General features: G+C 39.8%; 1 protein-coding gene across 2 annotated transcripts in view; it reads left to right on the forward strand.

Moving 5' to 3' along the window:
- The window catches only part of CELF2 (CUGBP Elav-like family member 2), a 515,386-nt gene that overhangs the window by 226,813 nt on the left and 269,850 nt on the right, over positions 1 to 18,723 (forward strand). For both annotated transcript variants that reach the window (XM_064502029.1, XM_064501618.1), the window contains one exon: positions 12,843 to 12,878. Coding sequence is in view for 1 of the 2 variants with exons in the window: in XM_064501618.1 (XP_064357688.1) it covers positions 12,843 to 12,878 (36 nt within the window). In the remaining variant the exon portion in view is untranslated. The remainder of the gene's footprint in view (positions 1 to 12,842; positions 12,879 to 18,723) is intronic.

Genomic DNA, 18,723 nt, shown 5'->3' on the forward strand with positions numbered 1-18,723 from the left:
TATTTTGCCGTGCAAGGAAAAGATGCATTGTGCACCGAGAGAATTTTACATGCTATATCTTCATTTAAAAGCTGCGGCACACATTAAATTTAATTACTCTCCTTCTATGGCTTAAATTGAGGGCAGCTTCAAAAATGAGGGTGGCTTCTATTAAACTTAATTACTTTTCCCTGCAGTCTGCATGGTTGGTAATCGCGGCTAGATTCTAAACAAAGATACAGTAGAGAGATTCTTTTATGAGAATAGGGTTGGAAAGCAGCCTATAAAATATAGAGAGATGCCAAATACCTTTTATACCGAGTTTTAATTTATTATTGTTATAGTTAGCTAGTATAATAATAATAATAATAATGTTTCAATGCAATTAAAAAGGGATTGCTGGGGAAGGGGTGTTAGTTGAATTTGGCCTTTAAACATTTAAGCAATGAACTCTTCAATTTCTTCAAGTTCTTTTACAGATTTTTATGGGGTGAAAAAAGGTTAAAGATAGAATTTTTTTATAATGTGTTCTATTGACTATAGATGGCAGATCTGACAGTTAAAATGAAAATTGTTCCAGGAGAAACTTGAGTCAAACTAATTATTGGAGATGTTATAGGGATGTATAATTATATTCACCTTTAAAAAAAGAGAGGGGAAAAAAGTTTTATTACAACCGTGCTTTTTAAAGAACAAGTGGAGAAATAAAAGCTGTAATTGTTCTTAATTATAGCTAACTGTAATTGCACACGACTGCAATATGCAGCACATCAGCAGCAGATTAAGAGATCCTGGCATATGTATATTGTGCAGAGCAACTTTCAGCAGAGGTGTAGTTTTATGAGTATGGTTATATATAATTTAGGTCTCTTACTTTGGATTCTCTCTGTGTTGATTTTATTTTATTTTTATGGCTATAGCAGCAAGATAATTGTCACTGGGAATGTGCTGCTGCAGTGATTTGTCTGTCGCAAACGAGTCAAAAACCTTCAAAAGGAAAACTTACTTTCTTTTACACCGATGATCCGTTGTGACCAAGAGAGATTTTTTTTTCCAAATGTCCTTGGTATCTGCTGAGGCAGGTAGATGGTCAGTGGGATTTTTGCTTTTTTGTTTCTGTTCTATTTTGCAGTGTGGTTGCAAAATCTTCTTTAGGTATCTTTCCACTAGTTTTTAGATGCAGCCCTCTTGAAAATATAAAACAGTGTTTGACTCCAGTTTTGCCTGTAATAAGTGAAGCTTTTGTGACACAGTTAACTAAAGAGGGAATGCAGATGCTTAAAGCAGGCTGCTGAGCCTCAAAACTACTGGTTATATTTCCTCCTGCAAAACAGATCTCTGCTAAAAGAGTGAGGGGTCACAGCATATTATAGATGAATGTGTGCTTGCTTTTGTAATGGTAATTTCTGCATTTCTTGAGCACATCAGATGCCTTCAGTCTTTGTCTTGATGTGCCAGGATCATCTCCGGTGCTCCAAACCTGTTTTAAATTGTTCCTTTTACCCAAAAATAAATAAGATAAAATCCATCTGTCGCTAAACGCCTGCCTTTCAAGACATACTTTTGCAAAATGTTTCAGTCTTGGACCAGCAGCAGGCTTCAGACTTTTATGTATTCCAAACTTTGTGGACCAGAAGGGATCTTTTTGAGTGCTGGGAGAGAAATGTTTTATTGCCCTGCCTGTTGCATTCTTGGTGCTTGCGCGAACTGTAGCCCCAGACGTGAGGGAGAAACCATACATCTCGGTTTGCTCTGCCTAGAAGTTTGGAAAAAATGTGCATGTCTACCCCAAAGCAGAAGAGAAGGCTTTACAAAAAAAATGTATTTTTAAAGGAGAGGTTTCACCAACATGGACAATGATGCTTAGGAAGCAAGAGACAGGTTTCTTAGGATAGGATGTGCTATAATAGAGGCTAAACTCATTCTTGCAGGTGGCAATAAGAAATCAGAACTTGTTGTTTCGGAAGATTTATGCACAGAGGCCCTTCTGATAACTGGCATGGTCTAAATAAAGTGTTTGCTTCCAATGGCAGCACTGTAGCAATAATATATCTATTACAGGGCTGCTAATAAGCAAATGTGAGCAATATTTTGTGACAGCAGGCTGTGGGTGTTTTTTAATAAACCAGTGTTAAGTAGGGAAGAGATAAAAGCCGAAACCCAAATCGCAATCCACTTTGGCGACTGCTTTCGCGCTCTAAGTATAGACGGATGCGCTGACCCCGATCGGAAATTCTTGAAGGATAATTCTGGTTAGTCGACGCTAATGTGGAATTAAATGTGTATACATTTGTGGACGCGCTGCCAGAAAAGCTAATGATAGGACTCTGAATGCTAACCATGTGCCCCACTCCTCTCTGTGAACGCGGCGTCGCCTGCGCTCCGCAATAAACTATTATTTCTGTGCTGCTTCTGTAATTACATTTAATAATCAGCTCTCGCAGTCCAATAGTATTAAACGTAGGAGTCTTTTCAACAAACTATGATAAATAGCTCCTCGCAGGACTGTTGTACTTGAGGAAGCTTTATGGCTCTCTTTGTAAGATTTGTCATTTTCTTAATGCCGCTTCAGAAAGCTTCGCTATGGCCCGTCGCTATATTTTTTTTTGTTCCCCTTCCCCCCTCTGCCTGTGAACGGAGCCGGGTAAATGAAGCTTAATGTGCCATTTCCAAGCACTGTGACACTCCTCCAGGGCTGGTTACATTTACCATTGCTGAAGTCTAAATAAGTGAGTTTTAATGAGCGAGAATGCTTGCTAATAGCTGATTCAGGTACTTAGTAGTCCATGTTATTTAACCATGGTGGAATTACAGAGCATAAATGGTCTGATGATTAATAGATGTACCTGCTATATATCGCAGCCTAATAGTTTGTGCCATTAAAGGACTTATCTTAGCATCTTCTGGTTTGGATGGGGTCAGGGAGGAAAGGGCTTGCTTACGGGTTTATTTCACTAGTAACGTACACCTTAGAAACACTTTACGTAATAATTTCACAACACCATCAATCAATTGCTCAGTAACATTAACAAGCTGGTTAGAGAACAGCGGTACTTGTGTACTTTGGCTTCCCTGAGTGGCCAGCTCAGTAGATTTATTTACTATCAACCCTATCTACTTGGGGTCACAAATAAATTCAAGCAGTCCTTTTAAGGTCAGAAGTGCGACAGTGGACTGGACCTCATCCCCTTTTTCTACCTTTGATTAATCTTTGGGCAGTGGTAGAGGGGCCAATGAAAACAGAACTTGACTGTATTTTTTGAAACAGCTCTGATTTGTGGACAGGCAGGTGGGGAAAAGAAAAGAGGGTCAAAAAGCAACAAATGAACAGCAAATGGACCAGAATGAAGGAATAATAGCATCCAACATCTGTTGTGGTTTGCACTGAGATACTCCAGAAGATATTGCGGTATTTATGGAAATAGCATAAGGACAGTTATAAACTGCAGCTAATGAGATGCAGACCTGCTGGCTGGCAAGCTTGCTCGCAGAGTCCTTTGCGCGTTTCTCCTCTTCCATCCTACCTTTCAACCTGTTGTTGGTTCTTTGGATCACAAGGAGAAGTTGGGGTAGAAAGAAGCTACCTAGGGACTGTTTAGTCTTGCCCAACCAGTAGAGGTAAAGCTATTGTGACAGGTGGATTAAAAGACATAAGGGCAGATGTCTGAAGAAGATGTTGGTCATGTTTGCAGCACGGGTATTATATGCACAGATAGACTGGTTTCCATAGCTCTCTTATCTGATGAAACCTGTACTTTGTTAAAGATAAGCATCCAAAATGTAGGCATGCTTTTCCAAAGTCATCAAATACTTTCTTGGAGATGAGCGAAGGCAGTTGCAGCATTTTTAGAATCGGGCTCCTGTTTCCCCAGCAAAGCGTGTGGGCAGGGTGAGCTGCATCTGCCTGCGCTACGGCATGTGGACATGCCTGTCATCCCAGATTCTGCCCAAAACTTCAGCAAGAGCCAACCTCATGAGACTTTCAGATATTTCCTGGTTTCTTCTGAGTGGAAAAATACAGCGAGAGTTGGCAGCTCTCAAAACTGGAAGTAGGAAGTACCCGCAGCCTGAAAAGCTGTGTTTCTTCTGGTAGCTACCAATTTTCTATAGAAACGAAATTTCTGCATGCCAAATTGAGCAAGCAAGGCCATCCCCTTCCTAACCTAATGTTAATTCTTCTATGGTGCCTGTATTTTAATAGCTCATTTCATTCCAGAAGTCCTTCACAAGATTTCAGAGATTCCCATGTGCATGTCTCTGCCCAGCCCTGCATTGAATAAAATAAGGAATAAATATCTGAATACACAGTTGCCAAAGGACCCAAAAGAATTTTACTTTTCCTATTGCTCATTTTGGTGCAAGTGTTCTGAGTCAGTGAAGTATTTTGAGATCAGGATGAGATGCCATTTCCAAGCTCGCCACTGCTTGGTGGCAAATCAAGGGTTACTTCTCTGAAACAACTTTTAAATAAAACCCCCAAACGCCTTCGGTTGCTGAAAATGCATGTACATTAGTTCAAATGTCCAGTACCAAGAAATCCCAACGTTTTGAACAGTTAGGACGTGCAATGTGGGAGAGCAGGGTGGAAGGAACATTCGATGGAAAACAGTTGTTAGTTAAAAAAAAAAAGAAAGTCATTCGTCATTAAACTGAAAAGAGCTCAGCATTTGACACAACTAGCAGCTGCAACATGATAAAAGCCACTTATGTAGATGGCACATTTACCCCCCCCCCCCAACGCAAACATGAGGCAGTCTTAAATATCAGAAGATATTTCCTGCAATCCTGTACAGACTCCTAGAAGCTAAGCAAGGAATCTAGGTCATCTCCGTCTATCGTACTATGTCTTTCTTTGTACGTTTTACGCATCCTTGAGATTGTGTGACTTATTCAGTAGAAATTAACACATGGCCCAGATTCTTCCTTCAGTTCTACATCTGTACGGCAGGGGCAGAGTTTGACCTCAAACTGCTGCTGGGATTTCAGGCTTGATTCCCTTTCCTTCCTTCCCCACCGTCTCTTTGCCACTGTTCAAAGTACATTGCCTCATCCAACAGAAGTGATGACGTGAGCTACCTGTCAGTCCCATGCCAAGTGTGCAAAATTTTCTACCCAGACAGGTCATCCTCACACTCATGAGCATGTGGGGAGGAAGGTCGACTCTGGTTTGTATGATCTTTCTTCTCATTTGATGGTGAGAGAGGATATTGCCTCTCACCGAGCTCACACGGCTCCCTGAGGCACAAATCTGTGCATCACCTCCTTCGCTTCCTACGCTGTCCAGGTGAGCACGTAGGAGTCCGGACCAACGCGGATTTTCCTGCATGCTTCTCCTTGCAACCCCTGCTGCTTGCTGTGCCCCCACAAAGCCTGACTATGTGCTTCAGAGAAGGTGTCTGCTCCCTTAATTTCTGAATTTTTAACTTTCAAAATCTAGCACTTCCCCCAAGAAAGCACCTTGCTGCAGCTGTATCTCTGCCCCTGTAGCAGTATCTGCACATCCAGGTGGCCCCAGCTAAGGCACGTCCCATCTGTGCCCCAGCCCCTATCTATAAAATTGGCAAAATACTGAGCTTCTTCCACCTCTTTGGTTTTTTATCTTGCTCTTTAACAACATAGCAGCCGTTGTAAGATGGGGGCACTTTCATCTTGTGTCCTGGGCTGCTGCTTCAGGCAAGAGGCCAAGATCTAGGCTGGGATTTGCAGCTAAATTGCAAGGAGTGAGCATTTGGCCTGCATTGCATTTTGACTTGTTAATTACAAGGTTACATTCTTCCAAAGATGTTTTGGGTGTCTTAAAGCTTAATTTTTATGGAATACATAAAAGAGTCACAATGAGAATGGCCTGTTTTATTTGGGGTACTTTGGATGTATTGGGGTATATATTGGGTGTATACTGGATCTACATTGTTTTAATGGTAGGCTTTGTCCTGGAATACACACCGACTTCTTTGCTTCATACCTAAGAAGGAAGGAAAAATGTAGGAATATTGAAGGAGCAAAATTAGAACTGTGAAAAATACAGCTTTTAAAAATAATCATGGGAGAAAACAACAAGCATGTTTGCTCATGTCATTTATCTCAGTCAGCTAATCTTCGCGAATGTCAGCCTGCATAGAAATAGATTTTTACATATGAACTTGTTACATCACTTCCTAAAAAAAGAGTATTTAGCTAGTATTTAAATAGCGCATTCAGAGACTATTTATGCAGTAATTCTGCTGCAAATATATGATCCTTGTAAGGTAGCTCAACTCTGTCTGAAGTTTTAAAACTGTAATGTAATTGTTTGCTGCTTATTGAGTGATACAGTAGTATACTTACATAAAAGAATCTGTTTGAAACATTGGTATTTTTTGAATATCTTAATTTTTTAATATAAAGTTGTTTTCTACCATTTTGATCCTTGCTGCTTATAGGGCAAGGTTCTAAATGGAGGTATGGTAAAAGTATGTGTTATAGAGGAAACAAAACCTTCCATGAAATACGCTGACCTAGTCATAAGTAAACCGCATTCAAAATTTCAGAAGAACATTAAACCTCATATTTCATCTCAACATAGCTTGTTTATTTTCATGCAATCTAACAAAGCCGAGAAACTGTCCAGTTGAAGACTGGTGAAACGTCTTGTCTCTCACCATGGTGTTTCAATAGGCACTATTAATTCTTCTAAGTCAATTCTGAGTCATCCCCCTTGTGACGCTGGGAAGAGGAGAGACAACAATGTGCCTTTGGAGGTGCCATTTTTCAGCTGAATCGTGAAATCAATGTCCTGACTATTCGTGGTTGTTAAAAATCCCATGGCACGTTTCTGCAAGAGTAGAGGCATTGACTCCCAAGCCTTGGTAAAACCTCCAACTAAGTAATTATGTTCCTCCTGATACAACTTTGCTTTTAAACTAATTTAACGTTCCTCTTCGCCTGATCTCCCTTTTCTCTCGCCACACTGCTGATGTATGTCAATGTAGCAGTGAGCGTGCACACATGTACACACACAACCTGAAAAGCCGTTCATTGATGGTCTGGTTAAAAGGCACTGAAATGAATGGGATGTATCCCTTTGGTTGGTGGTCCTTGGAGCCGTCAACGCTGTCGCTGAGCAGTGTTGCTCAGCTGTGTGTTGTGGACCCCCCTCCACCCTGCTTTTTGCGTGTTGCTATGCATAGCGTGGACAGGCTGGTGGTGGATATGATGTCTGCTCCCTCTCTGCACGTAGGCGGAAAATGAGTGGCCAGGAGCAATGGGTGCATTTTTTGTCTTGGCAAGCAAGAATTTGCCTGTGGGGCAAAACAAAGAAGAGTTTCATGGTTATGCAATAGTTGGGCACATCTCGAGGTAGGACTTCTTAGGTGTCAACATTACTGTGATTTGTTGCATACGCTGTATCAGCACACTTGACATATCCGATTATGTCCACAGTCAGTGGATATTCCTGGAAAAATTCATAACTTCTCAAGTGATCCTCTAGAATAGCTTACTTCTCTTGAATTTGTACTTATTCCTGTTCATGTATATATCCCCTCTCATGCAATTAATGCTTGTGCCATCTATGGTATTCTGGTTAGTAAAGGAGATGAAACCAAAACCAGAAATATCAACACAGCCTTTGCTTTTTTTTTTTTTTTTTTTTTTTCCATTTCTTTGAAAACTAAAGCAAGTGATAGAACTAACTGCTGCAACACATCCCAGGTTGTCGACTGGGTTGTGTTCACTCATCCTGGAGAAGACAAAACCTCACACTCTTGGTGCACACCAAGGCTGCTGGCTCAGACACCTCCTACCACAACCCTTATGTCCTTGTCCTCATGTGCTTCATGCAGTGTAGGCAGGCTTTATCCTCTCCCCAAGAGCGTGGGGGATTAAAGGAAGAATTGCACTTCAGACTGGCAGAGGAACATGTTGCTAACTTTCTTTTTGCATCTCCTCTAGTCCACCCATACATTGCTTTGCTTTTTTTAAGAACAAAAATCAGTCTTGATGGAGACCTAAGACTTTCCAAATCCTTAGGCTTTTGGCTTATGACCATTTTATGGCTTGCATGCTGTCTGCAGTTTGGTTTAAGAGCATACTGAAGCTGCACACTGCAGAAGCAAGAATAGTTTCTAAGCATAGTCCTGACTGACAAGAATTGACTTAGAGCTTGCTAAGTTTCCTGGTATGCATCTAGCAGATGCATATATATTTAAGATTACCCTATGCATAAGATTACCGCAGTTGCCCTTTAAAACCTTGCCCTGTCTCTTGTGCCTCAGTTTACACCTCTGCAAATGCGCAGGGCAGAGTAATAAATCGGACAAAATTGTTGCACAGAGTTAAAAGCTTGGAGTTGTATTGTGCCAAATCCCACGCGTAGGTGGTAACAACAGCTGCCAGTCAGCCTCCAAGATAAGAGCACCATATGATTTCTCGGCGAACAAAACATTTAATACAAACACACCACTTTCCAAACAGTATGAAGAGTTCTTCTGAACAACTTTCTTTAAACAAAACTATTAGGAAGTGAGTCTGTTTTGCTGCTCTTTATGCAGATCTTCCCACTTCCACTTCAATGTAAGGTTGTGACTAAAATATTTATACTTTTCTGCTTTGGTACACGGATGTGCACACATCCTACTCTGATCCTACAAGAAGGATTTCTCAGCCAGTGGAGAGAAATTTCATAATATGTGCGTGTGTGTGTGGTACTTTGTTCCCCTACCCTGGCTCTCTGCTTTCCGAGAAGAGCTACTTATCCTTCTCCAGAGGGTGCAGAGCCTCTTCAGCAGGTCAGAGCTCCTCACAGATTAATTGAAGGACTTGAAAACCTGCTGTTTGATTTTTTTTTGCAGCACCACACAGGGCAATACAGCATTTTGGGGCAAACCTTGGAAATTGCAAATGAGCTCCCTGGAAATGTGATCGTGCGCAGTTTTGTAATGTCACTGTCTGCCGAATGGCTTCTCCAGGTCTTCAATGTTATCTTCTTCCCTCCTTAGCATCATCCCTGCTTTTGCAGAGAACCCAGCTAAACTCTGTTCTTTCCCCATTGGTCCCATGCCTTTTTCTCATTTGTGTGAGGTTAATTTAAAGTTACTGTCACTTCAATGCATTGGCGTTGAATACAGTGGGATTTGGGGCAGTCCTGGAAAAGCACTTGGGTTTACATCTTCCCTGTTTTCGGGTTGTCCTTGCATATCCTAGGCAGGACATGAAAAAATGTGATCTTGAATTCATTTTCCCTTTAGTATTATCTTTCTCCCATTTTTATCCAAGACTGATTTTTTTTCTTAAATAAACTTTTCTTTTTTGCTGTAGAGACAATAAACACAAATGATAATTTACTGTATGTGTCATTTGGGAGTAGTAGGAATATGAAAATTGGTTGCATAAGTCTAGCTTCAGTTTCTTGAAATACTGCAGAATGAGTATCCATTATCTTTAAATAAACGTTAAGGGTTTTCTTGATGAGTAATTTGCTCCATAAGATTTGGGGTTTTTTAAACTCCCATGAAATGTATTTATAGAGCGGTATTGCTATTCCTGATATTTATAGGACACTTACAGTGGACATTAACCATCTTCAGCAGTCAAAGTACTATTTATTTCCAGTGACATTGCAAGGATAATTGTGTTTGTTTTCTAGGAAAGTAATATTTTTTGTTTATTTATCTAAAGTTTTTTTGGAAAGATTATTCTACGGTTTAAATGTTCCCTGAATTGATGAGAAAGAGTGAAATCTTTGGATAGTTGGGAACTAATCTGATTTGTTCTTCTCTTTTGTTTGTGAGCTTTATAGTTTTATTCAAATTTGACCTGGACTTCAAAAATCGTTACCTTGCATACATTTGCTTGAAATTGGCGTTTGATCTGCCCAAATGCAAAACTGACAATGTAATTAATCGTATTAAAAATGTATGTGGCAAAGGCATGCAGTGTGTTTGGTTACAAATCTCATCACATTCGGACTTTTTTTTCACCGCATCGATTATTTACTAATTGTTTTCATACGGCCAGCATCTCTTGTAGAGTGGGTTATTTAAGAAAAATGAAAATCTTTAGAAATTTAGATGCACAGTTCACTCACTGCTCTGTGCAGAAATTGGTTGTGTGTTTCCAGTTTAACGTTCTCTCTTAAGTGTGGATTCTTCTTCTTGGTGCTTCCCAGAATAAACTGAGTAGCTATTTGCTGGATGTGCAACTGGTATTTTATAAAATGTGGCCCCCTGTTCTAAAACAATATGGTTTGTAGTGTTCTGTTATCAGAACAGTGATAGGTGGCTAAAAGCTGGGATGTCCCTCTAGAATAAGAAAAATCCAACCTTACTAAAAAGTTCAAGTTGTTTCCCCAAGAAAAGCATTTCAGTGAAAGACGAAGGTGCTTATGATTAGGAGTGGAAGGTAACAATTTCCTGACTGTTGGAGCTGTTTTTGGTTCAAGTTTATTGACATGTTACAGAAAATGTTATGTTAATTATCTGAATTGTATAAGTTATGAATAGGGCTTAGAAAATAAAGTCTTTTGATACCAGTGGACAGGAGATTTTTAATAAAAATAAAATATATTTGATACAGCTGTATCAAATGCCCCATAAAAGCCAACTCTGTATTGCACCACCTTAATTTCATTTTCTTATCTCTTTCCAATCTCTTCCTATTGCTCTTTCCTCTCACATTTGATGTCTACCGTATCACAGACTTTGTCACTGGCACCTATTAAATACTTAGCTGCTGATTTTGCTGGGGTGGGAACTGGTGACCAGTCTGTAGCTGGGACTTTTGAAGGGCTTCCATATGCTGTATTGGCCTGTTTCTGAATGGTGCATGCAAGAGAAGGGTGTGAGCAGCCTTTTTATTTATTTATTCCTCTTTGCAACCACTGAACACAGTTCTGATCTGTGTCTTTTGAAGCAAAACTCTGGGAGGTTTAAGGCAACCTTCTGCAACCTTCTGAATGGTGCAGCTTGAAAATAGATTTTGAGTCAAAAAAAAGCCAAGTTGCCCAGGTTCAAGGGCACCCTTTTATCTTCCCCAGCACCAGAATGGATCCAAAAATTGCAAATGTAACCATTTAGGAAAAAGTCTGTGTGTCACTGGCTCAATAATAATAAAAAAAAAAATTAAAAACACAAGACCCTTACACCTTGGTCATAGTCCAAATAGTGCCAAAGACTGTGGAAGATCTGTAACTATAGAAGAACTCTGACTTATGCTTTTACTCCAATAAATCTTCAGTAATCATATCAAAAAAGTGAATGGCAGAAACCAGGTGGGCCCAGGAAAAAGCACTAGTAGAGATTAAACAGATAAAGATTTGTCAAAGTAGGAGGGAAAAGGGTGGCCTTGTAAAGGTATGTAAGATAATGACCAGCAATGGTAAATAAAGGTAAATGAGATCATCCTATTCATTTTTTGGTGACATCTGATAAAATAAAAAGGAACCATGTAAAAATGATGCTATTTGGTACAATTAACCTCAAGTGATACCTCATCATCACGCTAATTACCATTAACGTGATGATGAGGTATCACTTGAGGTTAATAGTTTAAACAGATTTTACAGAAGATTACTGGTACAAATAACAGGAGCTACAGCACGTGGTAGAGGTCTACAAAAACCTCCAAAAAATATCTTTTTTTTGGTATGGATTCCTAAAGAAATTAGGTTCAGAGATTGATTTTGTATTTATGAGGTTCATACCCTTGCAACAAAATCCCAGAGGCATGGCTCTGCTGCTCAAGGATCACTAGACTGATGGTTTGGACAATGTTTAAGTCAGGGAGGTTTTTGAGAGCTGTTTTATTTAGTTATGTCATTTAACTTTTTTTTTTCCTGTATTTAAAAGGGGATGGAAGGTTTTTCTGTTCATCAGTCGGAAATCAGGAGAAGACAGTACTATGCTGAGAACAAGTTCACAAGCTGTAGATGTGAAATCCTGCAATTTGAATCTTAGCTGAAGGAAATTAGATATTAACTGGCTATCTTTGCTACGGTCACCTTGGCCATAGGACAGAGATTTCATACTAGCGACTAAGAAACAAAATGTGAAATTGGATGGACCTTTGGTCAAGTCTAGCAGAACAAACCTCTTATGCCTGTTTATTATTGTTTTCTGAAGATGTTATAGATGGGAGAGCAAAGAAAATTGCTTGTTTGGAGCAATCTAACTGATTTTTGATCTTTGGGTAAGGTCTAAGCAAATGCACGGGGGAGGGGAGCAAGGACATATAGTCGTGGTAGATTTGGAATGTATTTTATGTCATGTAAACAGGCAGCGGTAATGTAGCTAATTGCGATTTAACTTGACATATCGGTTACCTTAGCCCACTTTCACTCTCTGACATCATTTGTCCCAAACAAATTCCAAACCCACAAAACAGGTTCAAGCTGTAAATTGCATCAAAACCCACATATTTGGAAAACAACTATTGCCTAAAATCCAAGATAAGGAGGTTTAACACTAACTTAGCATTTTCTCAGAGCATGACATTTCTATAAATCTAAGTCGAACATCTTGTTGTTTCTGCAGCACTAAAAATGGGAATTTTTTCCACTGGAAAATTGGCCCGGTGCTACATTTCAGCTATGTGGGATCATGCAGTGCTGGCATTTGAAGCAGTGATAATTTTATGTTTAAAAAATGAGTAATTGAACCATTGAGAACTTTATTCTGATGAAAGCCTCGGATCACACTCCATCATCTGTTTATCACGTTTGTGTGTGTCCGCTCACGTGGACATCGCATCTGCAAATGACACATCTGCGTATAAAATGGTGTATGTGCTCCTGCACTTATATAAAATACTAGTAGTATAAGGGTCTCTGTTGCTAAAATATTACAGCGCTTTAAACACAAACTCATTTTTCCATCCTTTGTGTCTTTCAGAGAGTCTGCCACCGAGCTATCTGGAGCATTACCAAGGTAAGCAAGTCGCTCTAAAGTGAATCTCTTAGATCTGTGTCCACAACCTGCTGGAAGAAGCACAACCTTTTGAGCCACAACATGATCTTTTCATAAGGAAAATTGCTGGGATATTGAGATTTGGGCCTGCCGGGTGGGCAGTGCATACCCTGCCTGCCATAGGCAGTAAAACATCTGCAAAACATTGGTGCAGCCAAAATAAATGGGTTTAGAGGAGCCCGTTCAAGTTGTTTGGAGGCTTAGCACGATTGCGTACCTGGAAAGCAACATCCCAGATGTGGCTGTCTTCCAGCCATGCAATTATAGATGTTGTAGGCGGCTTTGCTTTTGCTTCAAATTTCACCTGAGGGATGAAGGGAGGGAAACGTGGAGGGTGGAGAGAAAACGCTGGGCTCTTAAGGTGTTTTCGTTCGGAAAGCAGAAGAGCTTAGATCAGGTTCTCCAACGGTGAGAAAGCTTTCTGTAAAATAACAGAGCTAGACAGGGCTTCCAGGCTGCGACAGAGGTTTGGAGGAGAGACCTGCCTACTTAGAAGATGCAATAAAATGCTGTAATCATGCAGACAGAGAAAAGGGTGGAGAGAAGAAAAAAGAAAAATCCAGCTCTGCTCTGGTAATCTGTGACTTTGCAGAGGTTCCCTGTGAGCAAGGAAAATGGTCCTCTCGTGCCTTCTGCAGCATTTGCCGCTCGGTTTGTTCTGTGAGGTGCATGAGGTTTTAATGAGATTAGGGTTCGAAGGGGGGTTGTTATCCTCTGGTTAATACCAATGTTGTAGTTCATGTGACATATGATGTTAAAAGAATATTTCAACAAGAAAATCAATTTTCTCTAAACATGATAATATGGTTATTTCTGCTTCTAAGGCAGAGAAAAATTGTCTACCTAGCTTTCCTTATGGTGTGTGTGGGGTATATCATTGGCCTGCCTGTATTGACAGGCTGTAAAAATGTATATTTTCACTATATTTGGTGGGTTTTTTTCTCCCTAGTCATGCACCATCTTGTTTTGTAGGTACAATCTTGTTAGATTTATATCAACTCATTGATTACATACCTCTCTTTTTAAGGTTTTCCATCACTTGATATCTCACTCAAGCAATGCAATACACTGCTGAAAGTTCACCAAGCGTTTGAAATTGTTTGTTTGCTGGCCAATGATCAGGTTTACCTGCCCCCCAAAAGATTTCCTCCTTCCTAGTTGCAAAAAACTTACAATTCTGCCTACATAGAAATGAAAATAGAGAGTCAACAGCACAACTGTCTCCTTGATTAGGAATGTAGATATGGCTGCTTAGTTGTCTCTTTTACTGGTTTTAATGTTAAAGTATTTCCGGTTTGACTGCATGCCACTAATTGGTTGGATATTATATGACTAATATACTGGAAACATGCTGTCCTTGTACTGCAGAAATGAATTCCACTTTAAATTAAAGTTAAAATGAGAGATGCAGGTGCTTGAATAAACATCTAGTTTCACACTTGCCATTAATGATTGCCTAAATGTGCTTTTTGAGTTATTACCGCAAGGCTTTAATTTCAACTGTGGCGAGATGTCGTGGGTAAAAATCAGATTATACAAGCGATGTGCACAAGGCATTGTAATTGCGTTATAAATATTAAAACCAATGATCTTGTCTTGATTTAAAACAAATGTTTACAGCTGCGCGCAGGTTGGCTAGTCCTCAAGCCTTCTCTGGGACTCACCTGTTCTCACGTTCCTCTAAGCGAGCCGTTCCTTCGGGTTTTTAATTTTAGGTTGTGATGTATTAATCTGATATTTTACGTTCTTCGTTCAAACTCCAAGTGAACCGTTTTGCTGTTATTAATTCATAAGCCTGAAATAGTCTGGTGTCGTCATCTGCCCTGACCCCCAAACTACTTTATATTGTATACAATTTCAGGGACCGCACCTCAAAATGATGAAACTAAGAACCACTTTCCCGCAGTTACTGGGCTAGTTGTGTTTTGCCTAACAGGGCAGGAAAACAAACCAAAACCCCTCTGTAATTCTAAAAAATTAAATCTCATTTGTACGGGCAGACATAGTGCCGTTTCCCGCGGTAGAGCAGCTTGTGGATGTATTTGTGGCTTGGGTTGATCAACCCCTTTTCAGCGTTGCTAAACCTGGCCAAAGGGTCTGCGCTGCGAGCTGTGCAAGCGTGAGCAGATGTGTCTATATTGGAGTATTTTGTCTTAATGTCAGTACGATTTCAGCATTTTTTCTAGTTTTGTAATTTTTTTTCCATGTTTGTTGTCATTAAAAAAAAAAACCAAACTTTTGATTTTTACCTAGTTGGATTACAGAAGGGAAATTGGGTACTTGTTCCCAGAAAGCCATGTAGATAATCAGAAGCTAGAGGAGGGAATATTTCCTCTTCTCCTGTAGTAACCAAGATGTGCACTTTTTTTAAGGGAAATATAGCAAAGTGTCTTGGTAAACGGTGGCTTTTAATATCATTATTTTCCATCAAATGCTGTCGATCGTTCCCTAATGATGATTTTTAAGAGGAAGAAGAAATAGCCTTACTTTTTGCCACTGAATAATAAATTTTACTAAAAAGCAAAAGTAGAAAAACCTGAGTTGGAGGACATCATTTAGAAGGAAACTTTATAGATAAACTTTGCCTGTAGAAAGATATAAAAATACTCTGTGTGATTATATTGTGTCAGTTTTACTGTACCAGCTATTTCTGATGATTGTGGGAGCACAGGATAGAGAAGGAATTGAAAATTTCAACTTAAAACAGGATAAAGAAGCTTCACAATTTTTATATTAAATGCCATTATTTTATGCATGAGTGCATATTGTTTTTTCGAAGAAAGGTTTTCTGTGTGTAACAGCACATCAAAGAAAAGATCTTCACAAGGAAAACTTTATAATATTATTAAGTTGTTCATTGCATGACCTATTTAGAGTACTCAAATACTTCTTGTTGTAGACTACATAATTAAATTTTAAATGGAACATGATAAAGAAATTATACTGGTGATCTCCAGAGATTTGAATACCCTATTTGGATCTTTACAAGAGTGTAGCGAAGGCATACTTTAAAATTTAATAAAGGTCTGGCCTATTTTTTTTTTTCCTTTTTAGATGTTCTGTAGCTGCTATGGCAGCCCTATTTCAGACCGTATTTGCTCTGTGTTATATATGTGCTCACTGGAATAACGGATCCGACTGAAAGCGTTGCAAGCGTAACCAGCTTAACGTGAGCGATCCACCATCTGAACGCGATGCAGGACAATTAAGCTCCCAAAATCGGCTACCCAAAGTTGCAACCAGCCTTTTTGTAGCCTGGTGTCGGCACTCGAGTGCCGGCGGTCCCGGGGGATGCAGTTCGGCGGGGCGGCTGGCGCGAAGCCCCACGGGCCCGAGGGAGGCGATGTCTGGAGCCGGCGCGAGAAGCTCCGCGGCTCCGCCAGCCCAGGAGCCACTTCCGTCTCCAGCCTCCTCCCTTCGTTCAGCTGCTCTATGTCGAAAGAGCAGCAAATATTTTAAATAGGAAATAGCCGCATGGATTATTCATTTGCCTAATGCTGGGCTGGTAATGGCAGCAGAAATACAATTTATTTTTTTTGCCTTTTATGCAGCGGCTCAATTTTCTATTTCACTTGGGGGTGGATGAGGTTTAAATGGTCACCTCCTCTTCTAATCTGTTGGTATTTACTGTTTAAAAAAATAAATCAAAGGGATAATTTAAGTAGATATTTTGCACAGAAAAACTGAAAAAAGGTCTCTGGAGCCCCTGCTTAAATCTTTAGCATAGCTTGCGTTTTGAGGTAAAGGCCATCTTAAAATGTCACCTAAAAACGTTTTTAGAAGGACAGGAGGAAACCTGCAATAAAATATAAGGGTAAGGATAGAGTGATAGCACGAAGTAAAAAGTATGTTTAAATCAGAACTTTGCATCTTTACTTTGTCTTATGACTGTAATTTGCAAACTATATATGCCTTAAGCCAGGGGTCTGGAGCAGAGAACAAATTTTAAGCGCTCTCAGTTTGGTTTTTCTGCCTTCCTCTTCCATAAATTTCTTTAATGGTGTCTAAGCTCCATTTACTGTAGCGACTTACTTTCCTGTGTGGCGACATCATTTTGAAAATAGAATTTAAGTACCGAAGTCACTTTGGTACTTTTGAAAAACGTTAACTTGCAACTTCCCCATTATTTAAATCTAATGCAACTAAGCTTTTATCTAAAGGGAAGAGAAGAATTGACAACCCACCACATGACAAGCAAAATGAAATCTCTTGATCGCTAACTGTCAGCAGTCTTTCTCGTCCCATTGTGCTAGGGAGTGATATGTCTTCCGAGGAGCTAAGCACACAAGATTTTGAATCATTTCTGTCTTGACAGCCTAACCCAAGTAACTACTTGTAAGTGCGGGGTGAATTATAAAGCCTGTGTGGCTCTGTAGGGTGAATTAATAAAGCATCCGTGAGGATTTTAATTAATGTATAATGATTTTTTTTTTTTTTTAAGTATTAGGGGTGCTGACTAAAGACCTGCCTGACACCCGCATTGCTCTTTGCAGGGAAGGAGGGACCCCAGGTTAGCTTTGGTGTTTGCTATTCTGGTCCCCTTTGGTTGAGAACTCCTGCCACACTGTGGTTGTCCTCTCGTGTCACCTGTCCTGCTTTGTCAGGCTTGAACGCCCTTTTCTCCGCCATATGTCTCTCCCCATCTACGGCGCAGAATTTTCCCTACCGTGCTATAGGATATACTGACATTTTATGCCTCCTTGTAGAACGCAGGGGTTTGGACTAGTCCGTTTGCTGCCATCTCTGCTAATTGGAGAGTTTATGCTTTCCACCTCCAAATCCCTTCTGAAGACTCGCTTTCATTTAGAGGCGGATAAATAGTAGGTCAGAAAAAGTTTTCATCTAAAGCGGCAGGCAGTGATAGCTGATAACGTTAAAATCTCTCGAATGTCAAATGATACGCAGCAAACCGGAGTTGGATAGTGCATCGTCTCACATCTTGTTTGAAACCACATCGTTGAAAAGAAAAGAAAGACTCCAACCCTTGATATTTAAATGTTCTCAAGTGAGCTGGCTGAAAGAGCGGGATTTTCATAGTTTGGATGGCTGCCATTTTCGGAGGAAAATCATTATTTTAAATTGAGACTCAAATTTAACTAATCACTCCATAAACAAACAAAAAAAAATACATTTGACCTTTCTCTATGCCTCAGATGCTTATTTCTAAATAATACTTCCTTTCTTCTAACCTTTTGAGCTGCTTTCCTGTGCTGCAAGCAGGACTGCCCATTATCCCTTATATGCGTTGGACAAGAATGGCCTGATGTTTAGTCTTTCTGAGGTGCTGTAATATAAATAGCAGTAATTATTTGGGATAGTAACTGGTGTGATGTTACTGCAAGTGAAGCTGGTTTTTGAGCAAATTATACATGAGTTGTCCCTTTGCTGTTTTGATTTTTATTTTCTCTAAGTAGAGCTTCAACCCTTAAAATGTGACACAGAGTTATTTCTGCTGGTAGCTGTTGGAATGCTTTTTTTTTTTTTTTTTTTTTTTTTTTGACATCTCCTAATATTTTTTACAGCTGATGTTAATCTTAAAACACACTTATGTGCAATCTGATCCCTCTCTGAAGAGATATTTTTAAAATCTTAAGAGGAGTCTAAAGGGTGGAGAGGTGATTACCCATATGTGCTTAGTGACGACTGTTGCATTCAGAAATTACTAGGACACCAATGGTAAGATTCACATTGCCTAAATTTAGCTATCGCAAAAGTCCTTGGTCTAAAGAACCAGGGGAAAATAGGTGCTTTTTGTGGGGATAGGGTGAATAACCTTGGGGAATTGTTTTTCTCTCTCCTTTGTGTG

Source organism: Dromaius novaehollandiae, chromosome 1 (assembly GCF_036370855.1).
Source record: "Dromaius novaehollandiae isolate bDroNov1 chromosome 1, bDroNov1.hap1, whole genome shotgun sequence".
NCBI lineage: Eukaryota > Metazoa > Chordata > Aves > Casuariiformes > Dromaiidae > Dromaius > Dromaius novaehollandiae.